This window comes from Rhineura floridana, chromosome 15 (genome assembly GCF_030035675.1).
Source record: "Rhineura floridana isolate rRhiFlo1 chromosome 15, rRhiFlo1.hap2, whole genome shotgun sequence".
Taxonomy (NCBI): Eukaryota; Metazoa; Chordata; class Lepidosauria; order Squamata; family Rhineuridae; genus Rhineura; species Rhineura floridana.
This window is the reverse complement of record NC_084494.1, coordinates 38647161-38663713: the sequence shown is the minus strand read 5'-3', so window position 1 is coordinate 38663713 and position 16553 is coordinate 38647161. Positions and strand designations below refer to the sequence as shown.

The window sequence follows — 16553 nt, the reverse complement described above, 5'->3', positions numbered from 1 at the left end:
ACTAGTTTCTTTTTTTCCCCTGTGAAAAAGCTTGTGTCTGGGCAGTGGAATGATGGTCTGCAGGATGGATTTGACCCACAGCATAATCTGGCCTACTCTGTTTTTCTTGTTGGTAGGGGAGGAAGCCTCATCGTACTCCCACGTGCAGCGGTCCAAGGCTCTCTGACCGCAGCCTCTCTGGTTAAGAACATAAGAAGAGGGTGCTGGGACAGGCCCAAGGGGGCCCATCTGGCCCAGCATCCTGTTCTCACTGTGGGCAACCAGAAGCCCCAAAGGGAAGCCCATAAGCAAGCAGGACCTGAGCGCAAGAGTGCTGCTCTCTCTGCCTGCGATTCACGGCAGCTGGGACTCTAAGGCATACTGTCTCCGACAGTGGAGGCAGAGCGTAGTCATCGTGGCTAGTAGGCATTGATAGCCTTTGTCTAATCCTTCAAAGATGTCTAATCCTCCTTCAAAGCCATCTAAGTTGGTGGCCATCACTTCACCTTGTGGGAGCAAAGCTTACCTATGCACTATGTGAAGAAGTACTTTCCTTGTTTCTGCCCTGAATCTCTCCTTCCCTTCCCTCCAGCAATATGTTCAAGAACCCCATGGATCCCTCTCTCAGTCTTAGATGTGATGTCCTGGCCTGATTCTGAGACCCTTGTGGTTTCAGCAGGAGAGCAGAGTAGCTGCATGTTCCTTGTGTAGGGGAAGGGGCACAGTTCACGTGCCTTGCATGCAGAAGGCCCCAGGCTCAGTCTCCAATGGCATCTCCAGATTGGGAATATCCCTTCCTGAAGCTCTGGAGATCTGCTGCCAGCCAATGTAGACAATACTGGGCCAGATGGACCAATGCTCTGACTCCATGTGTGTGTTGTGCTTGTGGTCACAGTCTAAGACTTGGAAAGGGGTGGGCAGTGGCGGGGCTGCTCAGCTTCCTTTCCATTGATGTCTCCAGTCCCTGGTGCATAGATGTAATGGGAGCTCTGGGGGTGTGTTCAGCTGAGGTTTACAAGATTTCAGAAGCATTAGGGCTTATGAAATGGAACAATGCTGGCTTCACTCCTCTAGCTAGTCAGCCAAAAACTTCATTGTACATAGCCAAAGGCCTTTAGAATATATTAAAGGGGGAAATGCAATACAGTGCTTTACTTTAAAAAGAATTATCATAAATATTCAATGAATTGCTTTGTATCTAAGGCCCTCCTCCGGGTACCATCTCACCAGGATGCCCGGAGGATTGTTACCAGATCTAGGGCCTTTTCTGTAGTGGCCCCCGAATTGTGGAACAGCTTACCTGAAGAGATACGCCTGGCGCCTACGGTGCTTTCTTTTAGGCGCCAGGTTAAGACCTGGCTGTACTCCCAGGCTTTTTAATGTTTTTAATGTTAATGTTTATGTCTACGTTTTATTTTAATATTGTTGTTGATATATGTGATTGGTTTTATTATAATATTGTATTTTTAATCTGTTTTGTACACCGCCCAGAGAGCTACTAGCTATGGGCGGTCTAAAAATGAAACAAACAAACAAATAAATAAATAAATACATTTTTGCCATCCTCTAGGAAGGATCAGACCCTTGAATCTCAAGGATTGATGTTTATACATTGTGATTCTAGATGTAGCAAGAATGAAACTTCTTAGCTGCCCATGCAATTTGCACTACTGAATATGTAATAAACAGTCAGTTATCAAGAGCGGGGTGGGGTTGGTCTTGAGCCCTGGGTGGTCCTGGAGTTTGAGCTTGCTGCAGGGGGATAGAATCATAGAATAGTAGAGTTGGAAGGGGCCTATAAGGCCATCAAGTCCAACCCCCTGCTTGATGCAGGAATCCATTGCGGGAATCTGAAGCTGCTGTGAAGATGAGCAGGGGCTCCCTTGCTAACATGCCCTCCATTTCCTTCTCTCTTCCAGGATGGCCCAGAATACACTCCTGCAGTTAACATCACCAGAATAGCCCAGAGTGCAGGAACAAGTCCTGATCCCCAGCTGCCTTCTCCAAATGCTGGCACTTGAGGACTGTCCACCACTGCTATGGCAACATGGAGGCCGTCAGCAGGGACTCCTCAGGTGGGCTCTAGTGGCCTGCTGTCCCAGAGTTCCCCACCTCCCAGCACCGGCTGAAGCCTGGGTGTCCCGATGGGGATGAGTGGCTCCTTCCCACGAGGAGTTGGAGTCGGTACTTCCGTTGGACTATGACAGCGTATCGATCAGTTCATGAGAGTGGTGATGTGGCGGGGGCAGGCTTGAAAGGTGGTGACTATTATTCTCCAAGGTTTTGGGCCCAGAATGGCTGTGGTGGTGCTTCCTCGCGGCCCACGACGACGACTCCCGCCATGCCGAAAATGGGTGTGCGGGCCAGGATTGCCGACTGGCCCCCCAAGAGAGAAGGGCTGAAGGATCCTCATCCTGCTGCTGCTGCCGCCGCCACCACCACCCTTAGCACTTCAAGAGACCTGGAGACCCCGACCTCTGTCTCTCGGGGTTTCCAGAATGGGCAGCTTCCAAGTGGGGCAGCTTTCCCCTCGGGGTCCAAAGGCTTCCAGCGCCTGGCCCGGAGGAGGTCCAAGGACACGGAGTTCCAGGATGGTTGGCCGCGGTCTCCGGGCAGGGGATTCCTGCCCCTGCGGAACAGGAGCAGCAGTGAGATCACGCTCAGCGAGTGCGACTTGGAAGAGGCTTTTGAGCCCCGGGGGGTCAAGCTGGCTGCAGGCCTGCCCCTTTTCCGAGAGTATGGTAGCACCTCTTCGATCGACGTGCAAGGCGTTCCAGAGCAGAGCTTCTATGACATGCTGAATGAGTTCCGCAGTGGAAACTCAGTAGCCCAGCAGCAGCCCCGACCAGCCTCTTTCAGGGCCTCCCGGAGCGCCAAGGCTGAAGCCAGGAGTGAGCAGGAGCTGGCCCTTGTGGGGGATGAGTTCCCCCTGCAGCACAGGGAGAAGGTCCGCAAGAAGGGCCCCAGAGTGGAGGTGGGCAGCGGAGACTCCATCTTCAGGAAGCTGAGGAGCAGCCGAGGGGACAGTGAGGCAGGCAAGGCCCTGTCGGAGCCCGAGGAAGGCAGGAGCCAGGAGAGGGGCAGGGCCTGGCTCTGCCAGAAGAGCTTTACCCACTACGATGTCCAGAGCATGCTCTTCGACCTCAATGAAGTGGTGGCCAGGCGGGTCTACGTGGCGCAGAGGAGGAACACAGCCACGGGCGCCTCTGCAGCTTCTGCCATCTCTCCTGCTGCCTCCCGGGCCTGTGGCTTGGCGAGCCTGGAAGCCACAACCTCCTTCGTCAGCCCCGAGGACCTGAGTTTCAGAGAGAACCTGGGCCACGATCCCGGGGACAGCAACAGCAATGACCTCCTGCTCAGCTGTCCTCACTTCCGCAATGAGATTGGCGGGGAGCAGGAGCACAACATCAGCTTCTTCCAGGCCTCTCTTGGCTCCCCGGCGGGTGGGGAGGGCAGCAGCTTTGCAGAAGTGTGCCTTGCTCCTCCCTGCACCAATGCCAGCATCTCGGTGCTGGAGGTCCCCAAGGAGCTGCAGCACAACGTCGGAAGGCTGAAGCGCTATAGCATTGAGCACGTGGACCTGGGGGCCCGCTACTACCAGGACTACTTCTGTGGCAAAGGTAGGCGCAGGGGGAGGGGGAGGAGGAGGCTTTGGGGCCGTTGCTAGAACAACACCGTGCAAAAAGCACCTCAGGTTTGCCCAGGAAGGCCCCCTGGAAGCATGGAGGGCCAGTATTTATTGGAACTTGAACACACCTCCCAGCACTCAAGCCCAGTGGTACCATGCAGGCTTCATGGTCTTTTTGGTAGGGTCTTTTCTGCTCTGCGTGGGTCCCTGCATCGCAGCTCTCATCCGTGTCTGTGTCAGGCCATCCGTCCAGAAGATGCACAGCACTGCTCACAGCTGCTTATAACACTTAAAATGCCACGTCACAGACCTGGGCTTACTACTTTCCACATCACTTCTGGCAAAGGGAAGAAAGGATGTGCTTACCCAAAGTTGAGCTCCGATGTTAAAGGCAGGAGAGGGGAACCCCAAAAAATAAAATTGCTGAACTACATTTCCCTTTATCCACCCCAGCCGTTAGCCATGCCTGCTGCAGGGGCTGATGGCAGATGTAGTCCAGCAGCTTCTGGAGGACCAAACGTTTCCCTGCTCCTGGTTAAGGCGTGCTGTAGCGAGGTCTTGAGACCCTAAATTCCCTAACTCTCTCCTAGAGAGTGCCGGCTACTGTTCTGTATGAATACCCAAGGTGTCCCTCCCCCATCTCTCTCTCCAGAGCATTCCAACTACTTTGGGGTGGATGAGAAGCTGGGCCCTGTGGCCGTAAGCATCCGCCGTGAGAAGCTGGAGGACCACCGGGAGCACGGGCCTCAGTACCAGTACAGGATTATCTTCCGAACTAGTGAGGTATGTTGTTGTGTTCATTAATTTATGAATCCTTTCATGTAATGATTCCACTCCCACATAAGTCTTCTGTGTTGCTTAATGTAAGGTAGTTCACATAAAAACAACTAAAAGTAACATTAAAAACGGTACAAAAAAGACAACTAAAGGCAGGTGTTTATTTTGAATGGTTTTAAAACCTAAGACAGAGACCTTTTCACTTAGTTAAGAAAGCTTGTTGAAACAACGGTGTCTTCAGCTGTTTCCAGAAAGTCCAAATACTGGGCACCTGGCACATCTCAATAGGGATGCTGTTCCACAGAACGGGGCAGCCACTCTGAAGGCTCTGCTCTGAGTTACTATGGAGCGGGTTTTGGATATTTTAGGACTTCAAGGAGAAGCTCTCCGATACAACACAGTGACCTGCTGTGCATATCAGGAGTGTTGCCATTGCGGCCTGCGTCTGAAGGAGTTAAAGATAAAGGATGCTAAATACACCAGCCATGTCTTTTTATTATCAGTGTTTCTACACCCAAGGCCCATGGCTGGCAGACCGCTTGCTTTGCATGCAGAAGGCCCCAGGTTCAATCCCAGCATCTCCAGGCAGGGCAGGGGAAAACTGCTGCCTGAGCCCTTGGAGAGCCGTTGCTGCCAGTCAGTGTAGACAACACTGACCTAGATGGACCAAGGATCCGACTCAGCAGCAGGCGACTTCCTCTGTTCTCTTTGCAGTTGACCAGAGCATTGGGAGGGTGGTTGCTGTTGATTCTGGATGGAGCCCAGGCTTGGGGTAGTGCTCGCAAGGCTTGAATGTGTTGGGTTCACACTTTCCCCCCACCCCTTCTGTATTGCTTAATTTTCCATCTGGATGGCCACTGTGCGAACAGAATGGAGGACTTGTTATGTGCCTTCAAGTCGATTTCGACCTATGGCGACCCTGTGAATCAGCGACCTCCAACAGAATCTGCTCAGATCTTGTACGTTCAGGCCTGTGGCTTCCTTTATGGAATCAATCCTTCCTCTTTTTCTACTCCCTGCTGTTTTTCCCAGCGTTATTGTCTTTTCTAGTGAATCATGTCTTCTCATGATGTGTCCAAAGTAGGATAACCTCAGTTTCATCATTTTAGCTTCCAGTGACAGTTCTGGTTTAATTTGTTCTGACACCCAATTATTTGTCTTTTTCGCAGTCCATGGTATGCGCAAAGCCCTCCTCCAACACCACATTTCAAATGAGTTGATTTTTCTCTTATCCGCCTTTTTCACTGTCAAACTTTCACATCCATCCATAGAGATCGGGAAGGATGCAGGACTAGCCGGGCCTTTAGTCTGGTCCAGCAGCCTGGCTCTTCTGATGGCCACTTTCTCACAGACTTTCTTGGAAAATTCCTCCCTTCCTCCCCACTTCCAGTTGTGCAGCCTTTTCCATTATTTGTGTGGTGAGTCCACTTCCTCTGTATATGTTGGGAGAAGGAGGTTCAAACTTGAAGTCCTTGAGAAGCTAAGAACAAGACAACAGGAATGTTTAGCTGTGGGGGGTGCTTGAAAGCAGCTGCACAATTCATTGCAATAGAAATAGTTCTGCAACTTCCAGGAACGAAAGGGCAGATGTAGTTTGCCCCTCAGTTGCTGGGTACAGACTGTTACTGCTAAGTAGCAAACTGCCTTGCTGCTCCCTCTCTCCCCCCCCCCCCAATCTCTGGCCCCAAACCTCTCGTAAGTCGAGGTCCTGGCTCTTGTACATAGAGAGACTGTACTTCTGCCTGGGTGTGGGTGGATGTGATCATGGTACCTCCTGATGAGAAGCGGCATTCTGTTTGGCTCAATGGAGGTTTGAATTGGTGCCCCTGAGCTCTCAGGTGCCTCCGATCTAATCCAAGACACTCCCTGCCCCTCCCCCCGAAGCCTCTCCTGTGTCAACTACTGTGGATGTAACAGGAAAGTAGGAGTGTGTTAGCTGGGAGCCCCCTTCCCTTCTCCCCCCCCCCAGTTGCTGTGTTCTTAAAAGAGGGGCCTGCTCCCAGGGCTGCCTTGCTCACATGGATGGCCTGTGAGCATCTGCAGTCTTAACTCTCTCGTTGCCACGAGTCTCTGAGCTGTGAGGCGCTCCCCAAAGCCCAGCAGAGGGCGCTGTGTTGCAGCGCAGAGGGTGTGTTGCTGGCTTCAGCGGGAGGGGGAGCAGGCACTTGGAGCTCAGGAAGAAAAGGGCTGGGAAGAGGTAGCATGTCTGCCTGCTCTGAGGCCAAGACATCACTGGTGATCGGGGCCTTGGCTCACCCTCTTTTTCTCTCGGGACTCCTTGGCCTGGGTGTTGCAACATCAAGCAAAAGCAGGAAGTCCGAGATGCACTTTAGAATTAATTCCACAGCTCAAAACCTTTGATTTGAGATAGCTCTTTAAACCTCTGGCTGCCCTTTCAAAAGAGGCATTTCTGTATTTCTGTATCTAGGAAAAGAGCCAGTAAAGGGCCGTCTCTGCAAGAAGCAATCTATTTTGGGTGCTTATTTGAAGATTAGAGCCCATCCCACCTCCAGCTGCAAGGTTTTAAAAAACAAACAAAAAAACCTATTTTCACATCGCTTTTAATAATATGCAAAGTGCATTTGAATGAAACGTTTGAAAAAATATTTTTTCAAAATTGGAAATTGGCCATGGTGTGCTTCTTCATCCCTACAGAGCACTGAGGAGAGTTGCTGGCCTTTTTCTCCCCTCTCCGCCTCCCTTGCTTGCCTTAACATCCAGCCAGGAAAGTGTTCCACAGACTGTTACCTTTCCATTGGCCTCATAAAGGTCTTGCTCCGTCACCTCAGACATAGGAGATTCCTCCTCTGGAGTCATCCTGTTGGATCCATCGAGCCCAGTGTGGTGTGCAACCTCTAACCGGCGGTGGTGGCAGCAGCAGATCTCGCTCCAAGACGTTTCCCAGCCCTGTTTGCTGAGATCTCCTGTAGGAGAGGCCGGGGTCTGGAGGCCCGTCCCATCGTGGGTACATTCCACAACAGCCCAACCCTCTGCTCGATGCAGGAATCCAAATGGAAGCATACCTGACAGGTGGCTGTCCAGCTGCATCTTGAAGGCCTCCAGTGTTGGAGAGCCCACCACCTCCCTAGGTCATTAGCTCCACTGTCGTACCGCTCTAACAGGTAGGGGTTTTTCCTGATGTTTTCCTGATGTTCAGCCGAAATCTGGCTTCCTGTAACTTGAGCCCATTATTCCGTGTCCTGCACTCTGGGACGATCGAGAAGAGATCCTGGCCCTCCTCTGTGTGGCAACCTTTCAAGTACTTGAAGAGTGCTATCATATCTCCCCTCAGTCTTCTCTTCTCAAGGCTAAACATGCCCAGTTCCTTCAGTCTCTCCTCAGAGGGCTTTGTTTCCCGTCCCCTGATCATCCATGTTGCCCTCCTCTGAACCTGTTCCAGTTTGTCTGCATCCTTCTTCAAGTGTGGTGTCCAGAACTGGACACAGTACTCAAGATGAGGCCTAACCAGTGCCAAATAGAGGAGAACCAGTACTTCACACGATTTGGAAACTATTCTTCTGTTAATGCAGCCTAAAATAGCATTTGCCCTTTTTGCAACCTCATTGCACTGATGGCTCATATTCAGCTTGTGAGCAACAACAATCCCAAGATCCTTCTTACATGTATTATTGCTGAGTCAAGTATCCCCCATCTTATAACTGCAATTTGGTTTCTTTTTCCTAGTTGCAGAACTTTGCATTTATCCCTCTTAAATTTCATCTGTTTTCAGCCCAATGCTGCAGCCTATCAAGATCCCTTTGAATTTTGTTTCTGTCTTCCACGGTATTAGCTATTCCTCCCAATTTTGTATCATTTGCACATTTGATAAGCATTCCCTGCACCTCCTCATCCAAGTCATTAATAAAAATGTTGAAGAGCACTGGGCCCAGGACCAAGCCCTGTGGTACCCTACTTGTTACCTCCCCCCAGTTTGAGAAGGAGCCATTGATACTCGCTCCATGAGTACCATTCTCTAGCCAGCTGTGGATCCACTTGATAGTTGTTCCATCCAGCCCACATTTAACTAGCTTGCTAACCAAAATATAATGGAGCACTTTGTTAAAACCTGCTGAAGTTGAGATATATTATGTCTACAGCATTCCCACAGTCTAACAGGGAGGTTACCCAATACAAAATTAGAAAACGTTAGTCTGGCAGGATTTGTTCTTGATAAGTCCATATTGGCTTCTAGTAATTGTTTTCTAGTAATTGCATTGTTTCCAAGGTGCTTACAGACTGACTGCTTTATAATCTGCTCCAGAGTTTTTCCAGTCCTTTGGCCTGATCCAGAGTAAGCATCCTGTCTGCTCTTAGTGCGAAGACACTTTGGATTCACAGGGGGAGCACTCACCCCTCTGCCCACAGGCAAAGCCATTCATGTTAGCTGGACCACATTAAACAAGTGGTACAACACATGCCTCATCTGGCAGCTGAAATTATATCTTTAGTGGGGGTCAGTTGTGGGAGTCTGTCAAGGGGTCAGTCTCTAGATTCTGTGTGTGCAAGGGCTGCAGTAGAGAGGCTGCAAAGAGCCACTGGGGACGAGGCTCTGGCCTCTCTGGGTGATTAGAGGCTCACCTTTTGCCAGGGATGTGGGTGCAAGAGAAGTCTCTGTCTCTCTCCCATTGCCAGCCTTTCCAGTCTCCTGGATTGTGGCTTTTGGTTTTGGAACCCTCAAACTGAGTCTCACATTTGTGGCTGGGGGTTCTGTGTTTGGCAAGAGTTGGCACTGGCCCCCTTTGCGGCCACTTGTTACCTCCCCCCACTTTGAGAAGGAACCGTTGATAAGCACTCCTTGAGTATGATTCTGTAGCCAACTGTGGATCCACCCGATAGTTGCTCCATCCAGCTCACATCCAACTTCCCTGTGGCTTTGGTGGTATTGCCATTTGCCAGACTGAAAACTGAGGCTGAGTGAGTTACTTGCCTAGGACCCTATCAGGATTTGAACCCAGGTCCTTCCCAAGGCTCCTTAGGCTGGTTTTTGGGCAAGTTGAACTTGTTATCCCATGGCTCCGGCCTGCATATTCTTAAACGTCTGGTGCCATTCCAAACGTTTGTGTCCTTTAATGACCTTCTTGTGCAGCTCCATTGACGAGCCCCAACTCTGCTGATGCTGAGTGTCTGAGTTTGGCCCAGCTCTGAGGAAAAGCTTTCCTTTCTCCGGCTGGGGCACTTGGCAGGCACTCTGCATGTATGCACACGCGTCACTGGGGTTGCTCAACTCTGCGGCTCACTTCCCAGTCCACGTGCCTCCCACATGCCTCCCACATGCCACAAGGCACTCCTGGTCATGTTAGATTCTGGGCCTGAGGCCACTATGATGCCAGTTTGCTCTGGTGCCAGGAGGAAAGTGCTGTCTTCGGGGGACCCTGTTCGGTGCAACAGCCTGTTGTCCCAGCATGCCTGCATGTGGCCTGCCCTGTTGGACCAGTTTCAGCCTCTGGCTTTTCACTGTGCTGGGGGCAGAAGCAGGAAGCAGGCACAAATGGCTCCTTGTGAGTGAGTTCAGCCCATGTAGCAGGTCCAGACAGGGACTGCTAATCATGAGCCGTGAGTGCTCCTCCTCTCCTCTCACACTCTCTCTCCTCTCTTGTGGCCTGCAGCTGACCACCCTCCGTGGATCAATACTAGAGGATGCCACTCCCACAACCACCAAGCACGGCACTGTCCGTGGGCTCCCTCTCAAGGATGCGCTGGAGTATGTGGTCCCTGAGCTGAACATCCACTGCCTTCGCCTGGCCTTGAACGTACCCAAAGTGACTGAGCAGCTGAGGAAGCTGGATGAGCAAGGGGTGAGCCAGCAGAGGGTGGGGTGGCCAAGGGGTGCCATGGGGCCTTGGCCCCTCTTTCATCCTTGTTCCCTAATCAGTGGTTGAAACAGCTGGCGTTGGGTCCCTTGCCTGCCAGCCACTCTGCCTCTCCCCACTGCCGGGAGAGGGGAGGAAGGAGGGGGAGAGAATGGGTGGAGCCCCAGGGCCCCTCTCCCCCTGCTTTTTTGCCTGTGCGTGTGTCCCTTTCTTCCAGCAATTGCTTTCCTGTGAAACATAAACATACAGAAGAGAAGAAGAAGGGGGGAGGCTCCCGTTGCCCTTTCTGCCCCTTGCTCAGGAAAGGGCTGCCAAATTATCAGAGAGTAGAGACTCATACATGTGGGGCTTCTTGGTTTAGAAAAAAGATGGGGTGGAATTCACCAAGGGTTAGAAAATTAAGCATGGTGTGGACAGGGCTGCTGAGAGCTGGCACTGGGCCCGGGACAAGGAGTGTGACAGCCCCCCTCCCTTAATTGGACCCAGGGCAAAGTGCATGATCGCCCCCCCCCCAAATCTTCCTACAAACCAAATGTTACTACTTTCTTTAAACAAGTTTTTAACTGACTTAAGTTTAACTTAGGGTGAGAAAGATTGAAAATAAAAAACAAATTTCTCAGGATGGGATAGCTAACATGTTTGTTAGAAATAATACTGTTCACAAATCCCCATAAAAATAAACTTAACATTTTTATTATTTATTTATTATTTGGTTTATATCCCGCCCTTCCTCCCAGCAGGAGCCCAGGGCAGCAAACAAAAGCACGAAAACACTTTGAAACATCATAAAACAGACTTTTAAGTGACTCTCTCGTACTACTGCATTTCTTAATTCCTTCATTAGTAGCGTTAATAAAGTTCTGTGAACTGGGGCCTGCTACTAATAGTTCTGGTCTCAAACTATACATTTCAGTTTGTCATGTCTTAATCAGATTAATAAATGTTGGTGCTTATTTTTAAAATGTATTTTATTTAACAAAATTTATATACCACTTGATTGTAAAAAACCTCTAACACGTTTACACAAAAATTATCAATAAAGCAGCTAAAAACGTAATAAGTGCTTGCCTGATGTCAGCAGGCAGGGAGTTCCAAAGAGTAGGTGCTGCCACTCTAAAAGAGTGATTTCTTACAAGTGCAAAATGAATATTATGTGGCACCTGTAAGTGCCAGTTCCACAGATCGAAGCACTCAAGTGGGCAGATATGGGACAAGGCGGTCCCCCAAGTAAACTGGTCCCAAGCTTTAACAGGGCTTTATATACAGACAGCAACACCTTGAACTTGTTCTGGTGACAAATTGGCAACCAGTGCAGATCTCTGAGCAGAGATGTTATGTGCTGACAGGGTCTGACTCCCATTAGCAATCTGGCTGCAGCGTTCTGCACTAACTGCAGTTTCCGGGTCAAGCACAAGGGAAGTCCCACATAGAGTGCACTGCTGTAACTCAGTCTTGAAGTCACCAATGCCTGGATTACTGTAGCTAAGCTCTACCTTCCCAGAAACAGTTACAGTTGTCTTACCAGGCGCAGCTGAAAAAGATGCTTCTAGCCCCTGAGACTACCTGGGCCTCCAGCAGAGCTTGGAAAAGTTACTTTTTTTGAACTACAACTCCCATCAGCCCCAGCCAGCATGGTGCTGACTGGGGCTGATGGGAGTTGTAGTTCAAAAAAGTAACTTTTCCAAGCTCTGGCCCTCCAGTGACAGCTGGACCCAGAAGCACCCCCAGACTACGTACTTGCTCCTCCAGAGGGAGTCCAACCCCATCCAGGGCAGGCAGTTGACCAGTTTTCTCACACATGGGTACCACTCCCCAACAGTGCCGCCTTCTGGCCAGGATTCAAGCTCTGCCTATTTTCCCTCATCCACCCATGGCCTGCACAGCCTCTCCTGACACAGATATTGTTTGTTTATTAAATTTATATCCCGCCATTCCTCCCAGAAGGAGCCCAGGGCGGCAAACAAAGCACTAAAAACACTCTAAAACATCTCAAAAACAGACTTTAAAATATATTAAAACAAAGCATCTTTAAAAACATTTTTCTTTAAAAAAGCTTTAAAAACATCTTAAAAAGCAATTCCAACACAGATGCAAGTTATGAAGAAGTAGAGCTGAGTGTCTTCAGCATCCTGATGATGCCGCGCCCCCAAATTCCTCATTACTGCTCCCAGGGGCTTCATATAGAGATTAAATAGCATTGGGAATAAGACTGTACCCTGTGGCTCCCCATAGTGCAACTGCCAGGGGGCTGTAAGACCGTCACCCAGCGTTATTCTTTGGACCTGGTCCTGTTCGTAGGACTGCAGCACGGTGCCCCCCATTCCCATTCTATGGAGCCGGTCCAGGAGGATACCATGCTCAGTGGTATCAAAAGCCACTTGAGATACTAACATTTATTTTGTAATGTATGGGAGGTATGTTTTGTGGTCCAGGCTCCCAGAGGCCTGGGCACTCCAGAGGTGGGGGTTTTGCCCCCCTGCCCCCTCCTCTTGAGCCCTGGATATGGAGAGAAGCTCCCTCCCCCACCTCTAGTAATTCTAGAGCTTGAGGTTATCCGATCAGATTGATAGCCAGTATATTTAAGACAGGCAAAAGAAAAGACAAAACATGCCATTAATTTATGGAATTCTCTGAGACAAAACGTGATGGCTTTAAAAGGGGATGAGATAAATTTGAGGAGGAGGAGACTATATGGAACTGCCAGATTTAGAGGCAGCCTACCTTGGAATACCAGCAATAATACCACCCTTGGGAGTACAGGGTGCAGTTCTGGTTGCCTCACCTCAAACAGATGTTGTAGAGCTGGAAAAGGTTTTTAAAAGAACAACCAAAATAATTGGGGGGGGGGTGTGAAGCAACCCCCTGTGAGGGAAGGTACCACATTTGGGACTTTGTAGTTTAGAGAAAAGGTGGCTAAGAGGAAACATGATAGAGGTGTATAAAATTATGCATGGCATTGGAGTAAGGAGATAGAGAGAAGGTTTTCTCCCTCTTGTAATACTAGAACCTGAATGTTGGAAGATTCAGGACATACAAAAGGAAGGACTTGTTCATGCAATGCATAGCTAAACTATGGAATTTGCTTCCGCCGGAAGCAGTGATGGCCACCAACTTGGATAGCTTTAAAAAGGAATTTGGAATGTTCTACCTTCATCATTAGAGGCGATGTGCTTCCAAATACCAGTTACTGGAAACCGCAGGAGGAGAGAGTGCTCTTGCACTCAGGTCCTGCTTGCAGGCTTCTCATTCAGGCATCTGATCGGCCACTGTGAGGACAGGATGCTGAATGAGGTGCCCCTGGCCTGGTCCAGCTCCAGGGCTCTTCTGATGTTCTTAATCTTGGGAGCAGTGATGGAAGCTGTTGCCTTCATTGCCTGCCTTTGAGCCTCTGTCTGGCCACCGTGGGAGCAGAATGGGAGGCCCACCTTGGCCTGATCCAGCAAGGCGATGTGCAGGAGGCGAGAGCAGATGCCTCTCTTGTGAGGCCTCCATTCAGTTGGTGACGCTGTAGATGTTTCCATGCTTGGCATTTTCATGCCGGGGTCTCTCCTGTCAACTCAGCTGTGTCGGAAGCACAAGGTGGGCGTCCTGTACTGCAAAGCTGACCAGAGCTCAGAGGAGGAGATGTACAACAATGAGGAGGCGGGGCCTGCCTTTGAGGAGTTCCTGGCACTGCTGGGGGAGAAGGTGTGCCTGAGGGGCTTCAGCAAATATGCCGCCCAGCTGGATACCAAAAGTAGGTCCTTGCCGCTGTTTGTGTGTGGCTGGGAGGGTGGGTAGGCAGGCGAACAGGAGGGCCTGCTTTCGGTGTCCTGCAGCCTCCCATTCCCCGTCTCGTGCTGTGTGCTCGCTGTGGGAGGCCGTGACGGCTGTCACAAGCCCTCCCTCCCCAGTCCCAGCTGGCCGCCCCTCCTGAGCTCCTCCACGCAGCTGCTTTGCCTTCCAGCTGACTCCACGGGCACCCACTCACTCTACACGGCATACCAAGGCTATGAAGTCATGTTCCACGTCTCAACGATGCTTCCCTATACCTCCAACAACAGGCAGCAGGTAATGAGGGGCCCTGTGCAGGAGCAGGGGTTTTTAACTCTTTTAAAAAGCATTTGAGATGTTTGGTTTAGTGCTTCTCAGATTTTATGGGTTGGTTTTATTGTTTTAATATCATATTGACTTTTGAATTATTATGTATACCACCCTGCAATCCATGTGTGGATGAATATGAAGTTGAGAAATGTTAAAAATAAATTAATAAACCTCACCTGTCTCCCTCTTGCACTGCCAGCTGCTCAGGAAGAGGCACATTGGGAATGACATTGTCACCATCATCTTCCAGGAGCCAGGGGCTCAGCCCTTCACTCCCCAGAATGTCCGTTCCCATTTCCAGCATGTTTTCATCATTGTCCGGGCTCAGAATCCCTGCACAGAGAATGTTTGCTACAGGTAAATTCCCTCCTCTACCTGGGATGCAGTGGCTCAGGGGCTAGAGCGTGCACTTTGCGTGCAAGAGGTCCTGGGCTCAGTCCACAGAATCTCTAGTTAAAGCAGGGTCCGGCAGGCAACAGGTAATGGGAAAGATGTCGTTCTGCCTGAGACTCCCTTGGAGAACTGCTGCCGGCCAGGAGTCCAACCTGGGATAACCAAGGCAGCTTCCTAGATCTCATTCCACTCAGGCAGTGGCTGGCAGCCCTGGGCCAAGAGGGAGCCACTGCCGGTTTTGGCATTTGGGGCCTCCTTTCCCTTTTGACTCTTTGCTTCTCCCGTGCCAAGGATTAGGGCTTTAAATGATGTGCAGGAGCCAATAAATTTCAAATTGCCCTGCCTGCTAAAACCTAGCGTTGGTGCCCCTGGCTAACCTGAAGGAGAGTTGTCTCTCAGGTGCTTGTATAGTCCAAGCCACGCTTTTCTTTCTCTTTTGCGTGTCCCAAGTGTGGCAGTGACCCGATCCAAAGATGTCCCGCCCTTTGGGCCGGCAGTCCCAAGCAGAGCCACTTTCCACAAATCGGATGTCTTCCGAGACTTCCTGCTGGCCAAGGTGATCAACGCTGAGAACGCGGCCCACAAGTCAGACAAGTTCCACACGATGGCCACTCGCACACGGCAGGAGTACCTCAAGGACCTGGCCGAGAACTGTGTCACCAGCACGCCTATCGACTCCACGGGGAAGTTCAGCCTGATCTCGCTGGCCTCCAAGAAGAAGGAGAAAACCAAAGCCCGCTTTGGAGCCGAGAGGCACAGCACCGGGGCCGTCGCGTGGCGTGTCCTGGCACAGGATTACACCCGGGGGGTGGAAGTGGAGGGCATCCTGGGCATCTCCAATGAGTTCGTTGTCCTCTTGGACCTGGGGGCCAAGGAAGTGGCCTTCAACTGTTTTTGTGCGGATGTGATTGGCTGGACTCCAGATGCTTTCAGCATCAAGATTTTTTACGGACGTGGGGATCACATTTTTATCCGAGCCCTGGAGAGCAATGCAGATGACATAAAGGAGATCGTGCAGCGACTGAAGGTAAGCTACTGCCCTACAAGAATTGCTTTTTAATAAAAAAATAAAACTTCTTTATTTTTTTTAAAGATGTTTTTAAAGCTTTTTCTAAAATGTTTTTTAAGATTCTTTGTTTTCATATATTTTGAAGTCTGTTTTTATTATGTTTTAAAGTGTTTAGTGCTTTTGTTTGTTGCCCTGAGCTCCTACTGGGATGTAGGGCAGGATATAAATACACACACTTGCACCCAAACTGGGTTCATAAGGATAGCACCATGGGATCTTTGTCTCGCTCGCTTGTGGAGGCGGGGTGTGTGTCAGAGGGGAGGGGAGGGCTATAGCTCAGCATCAGAGCGCCTGCTTTGCATGCAGAAGGTCCCAAGTAGTGCTGGGAGAGGTCCTCTGTCTGAACTCCTGGCCATTGGTCTGCCATGGTGTAAGGCAGCCGCCTGTGTCCCTTGCAATTCTCTTCCTAGGTCATGACCTCTGGCTGTGAGACGGTTGAAATGACGCTTCGGAGGAATGGGCTGGGGCAGCTGGGCTTCCATGTGAAGTTTGACGGGACGGTGGCAGAAGTGGAAGACTATGGCTTTGCCTGGCAAGCAGGGTTGCGGCAGGGCAGCCGGCTGGTGGAGATCTGCAAGGTCGCTGTGGTGACGCTCAGCCACGACCAGATGATTGACTGGCTGCGCACTTCTGTGACAGTGAAAGTGGTCATTATTCCTCCGCATGAGGATGGCATTCCTCGCAGGTAAGCCTGTTGTGTGTCTACTGCCAAGAGCCTCAAGTGACACAGTCGGACAACGTAATCGCACCTCTCTGCTCTGCCCCAAGCGGCAGCTCTGCCCCACAGCAAATCAAGTGGGCTTGCATAAACCTG

General features: G+C 50.5%; 1 protein-coding gene across 6 annotated transcripts in view; it reads left to right on the top strand.

Moving 5' to 3' along the window:
* The window catches only part of SIPA1L3 (signal induced proliferation associated 1 like 3), a 79374-nt gene that overhangs the window by 39345 nt on the left and 23476 nt on the right, over nt 1–16553 (top strand). For all 6 annotated transcript variants that reach the window (XM_061597559.1, XM_061597556.1, XM_061597557.1 and 3 more), the window contains 8 exons: nt 1899–3599; nt 4260–4390; nt 9991–10179; nt 13756–13930; nt 14141–14244; nt 14477–14634; nt 15121–15697; nt 16150–16424. In XM_061597559.1, the coding sequence (XP_061453543.1) occupies nt 2180–3599; nt 4260–4390; nt 9991–10179; nt 13756–13930; nt 14141–14244; nt 14477–14634; nt 15121–15697; nt 16150–16424 (3029 nt within the window). In that variant the 5' untranslated portion in view covers nt 1899–2179. The remainder of the gene's footprint in view (nt 1–1898; nt 3600–4259; nt 4391–9990; nt 10180–13755; nt 13931–14140; nt 14245–14476; nt 14635–15120; nt 15698–16149; nt 16425–16553) is intronic.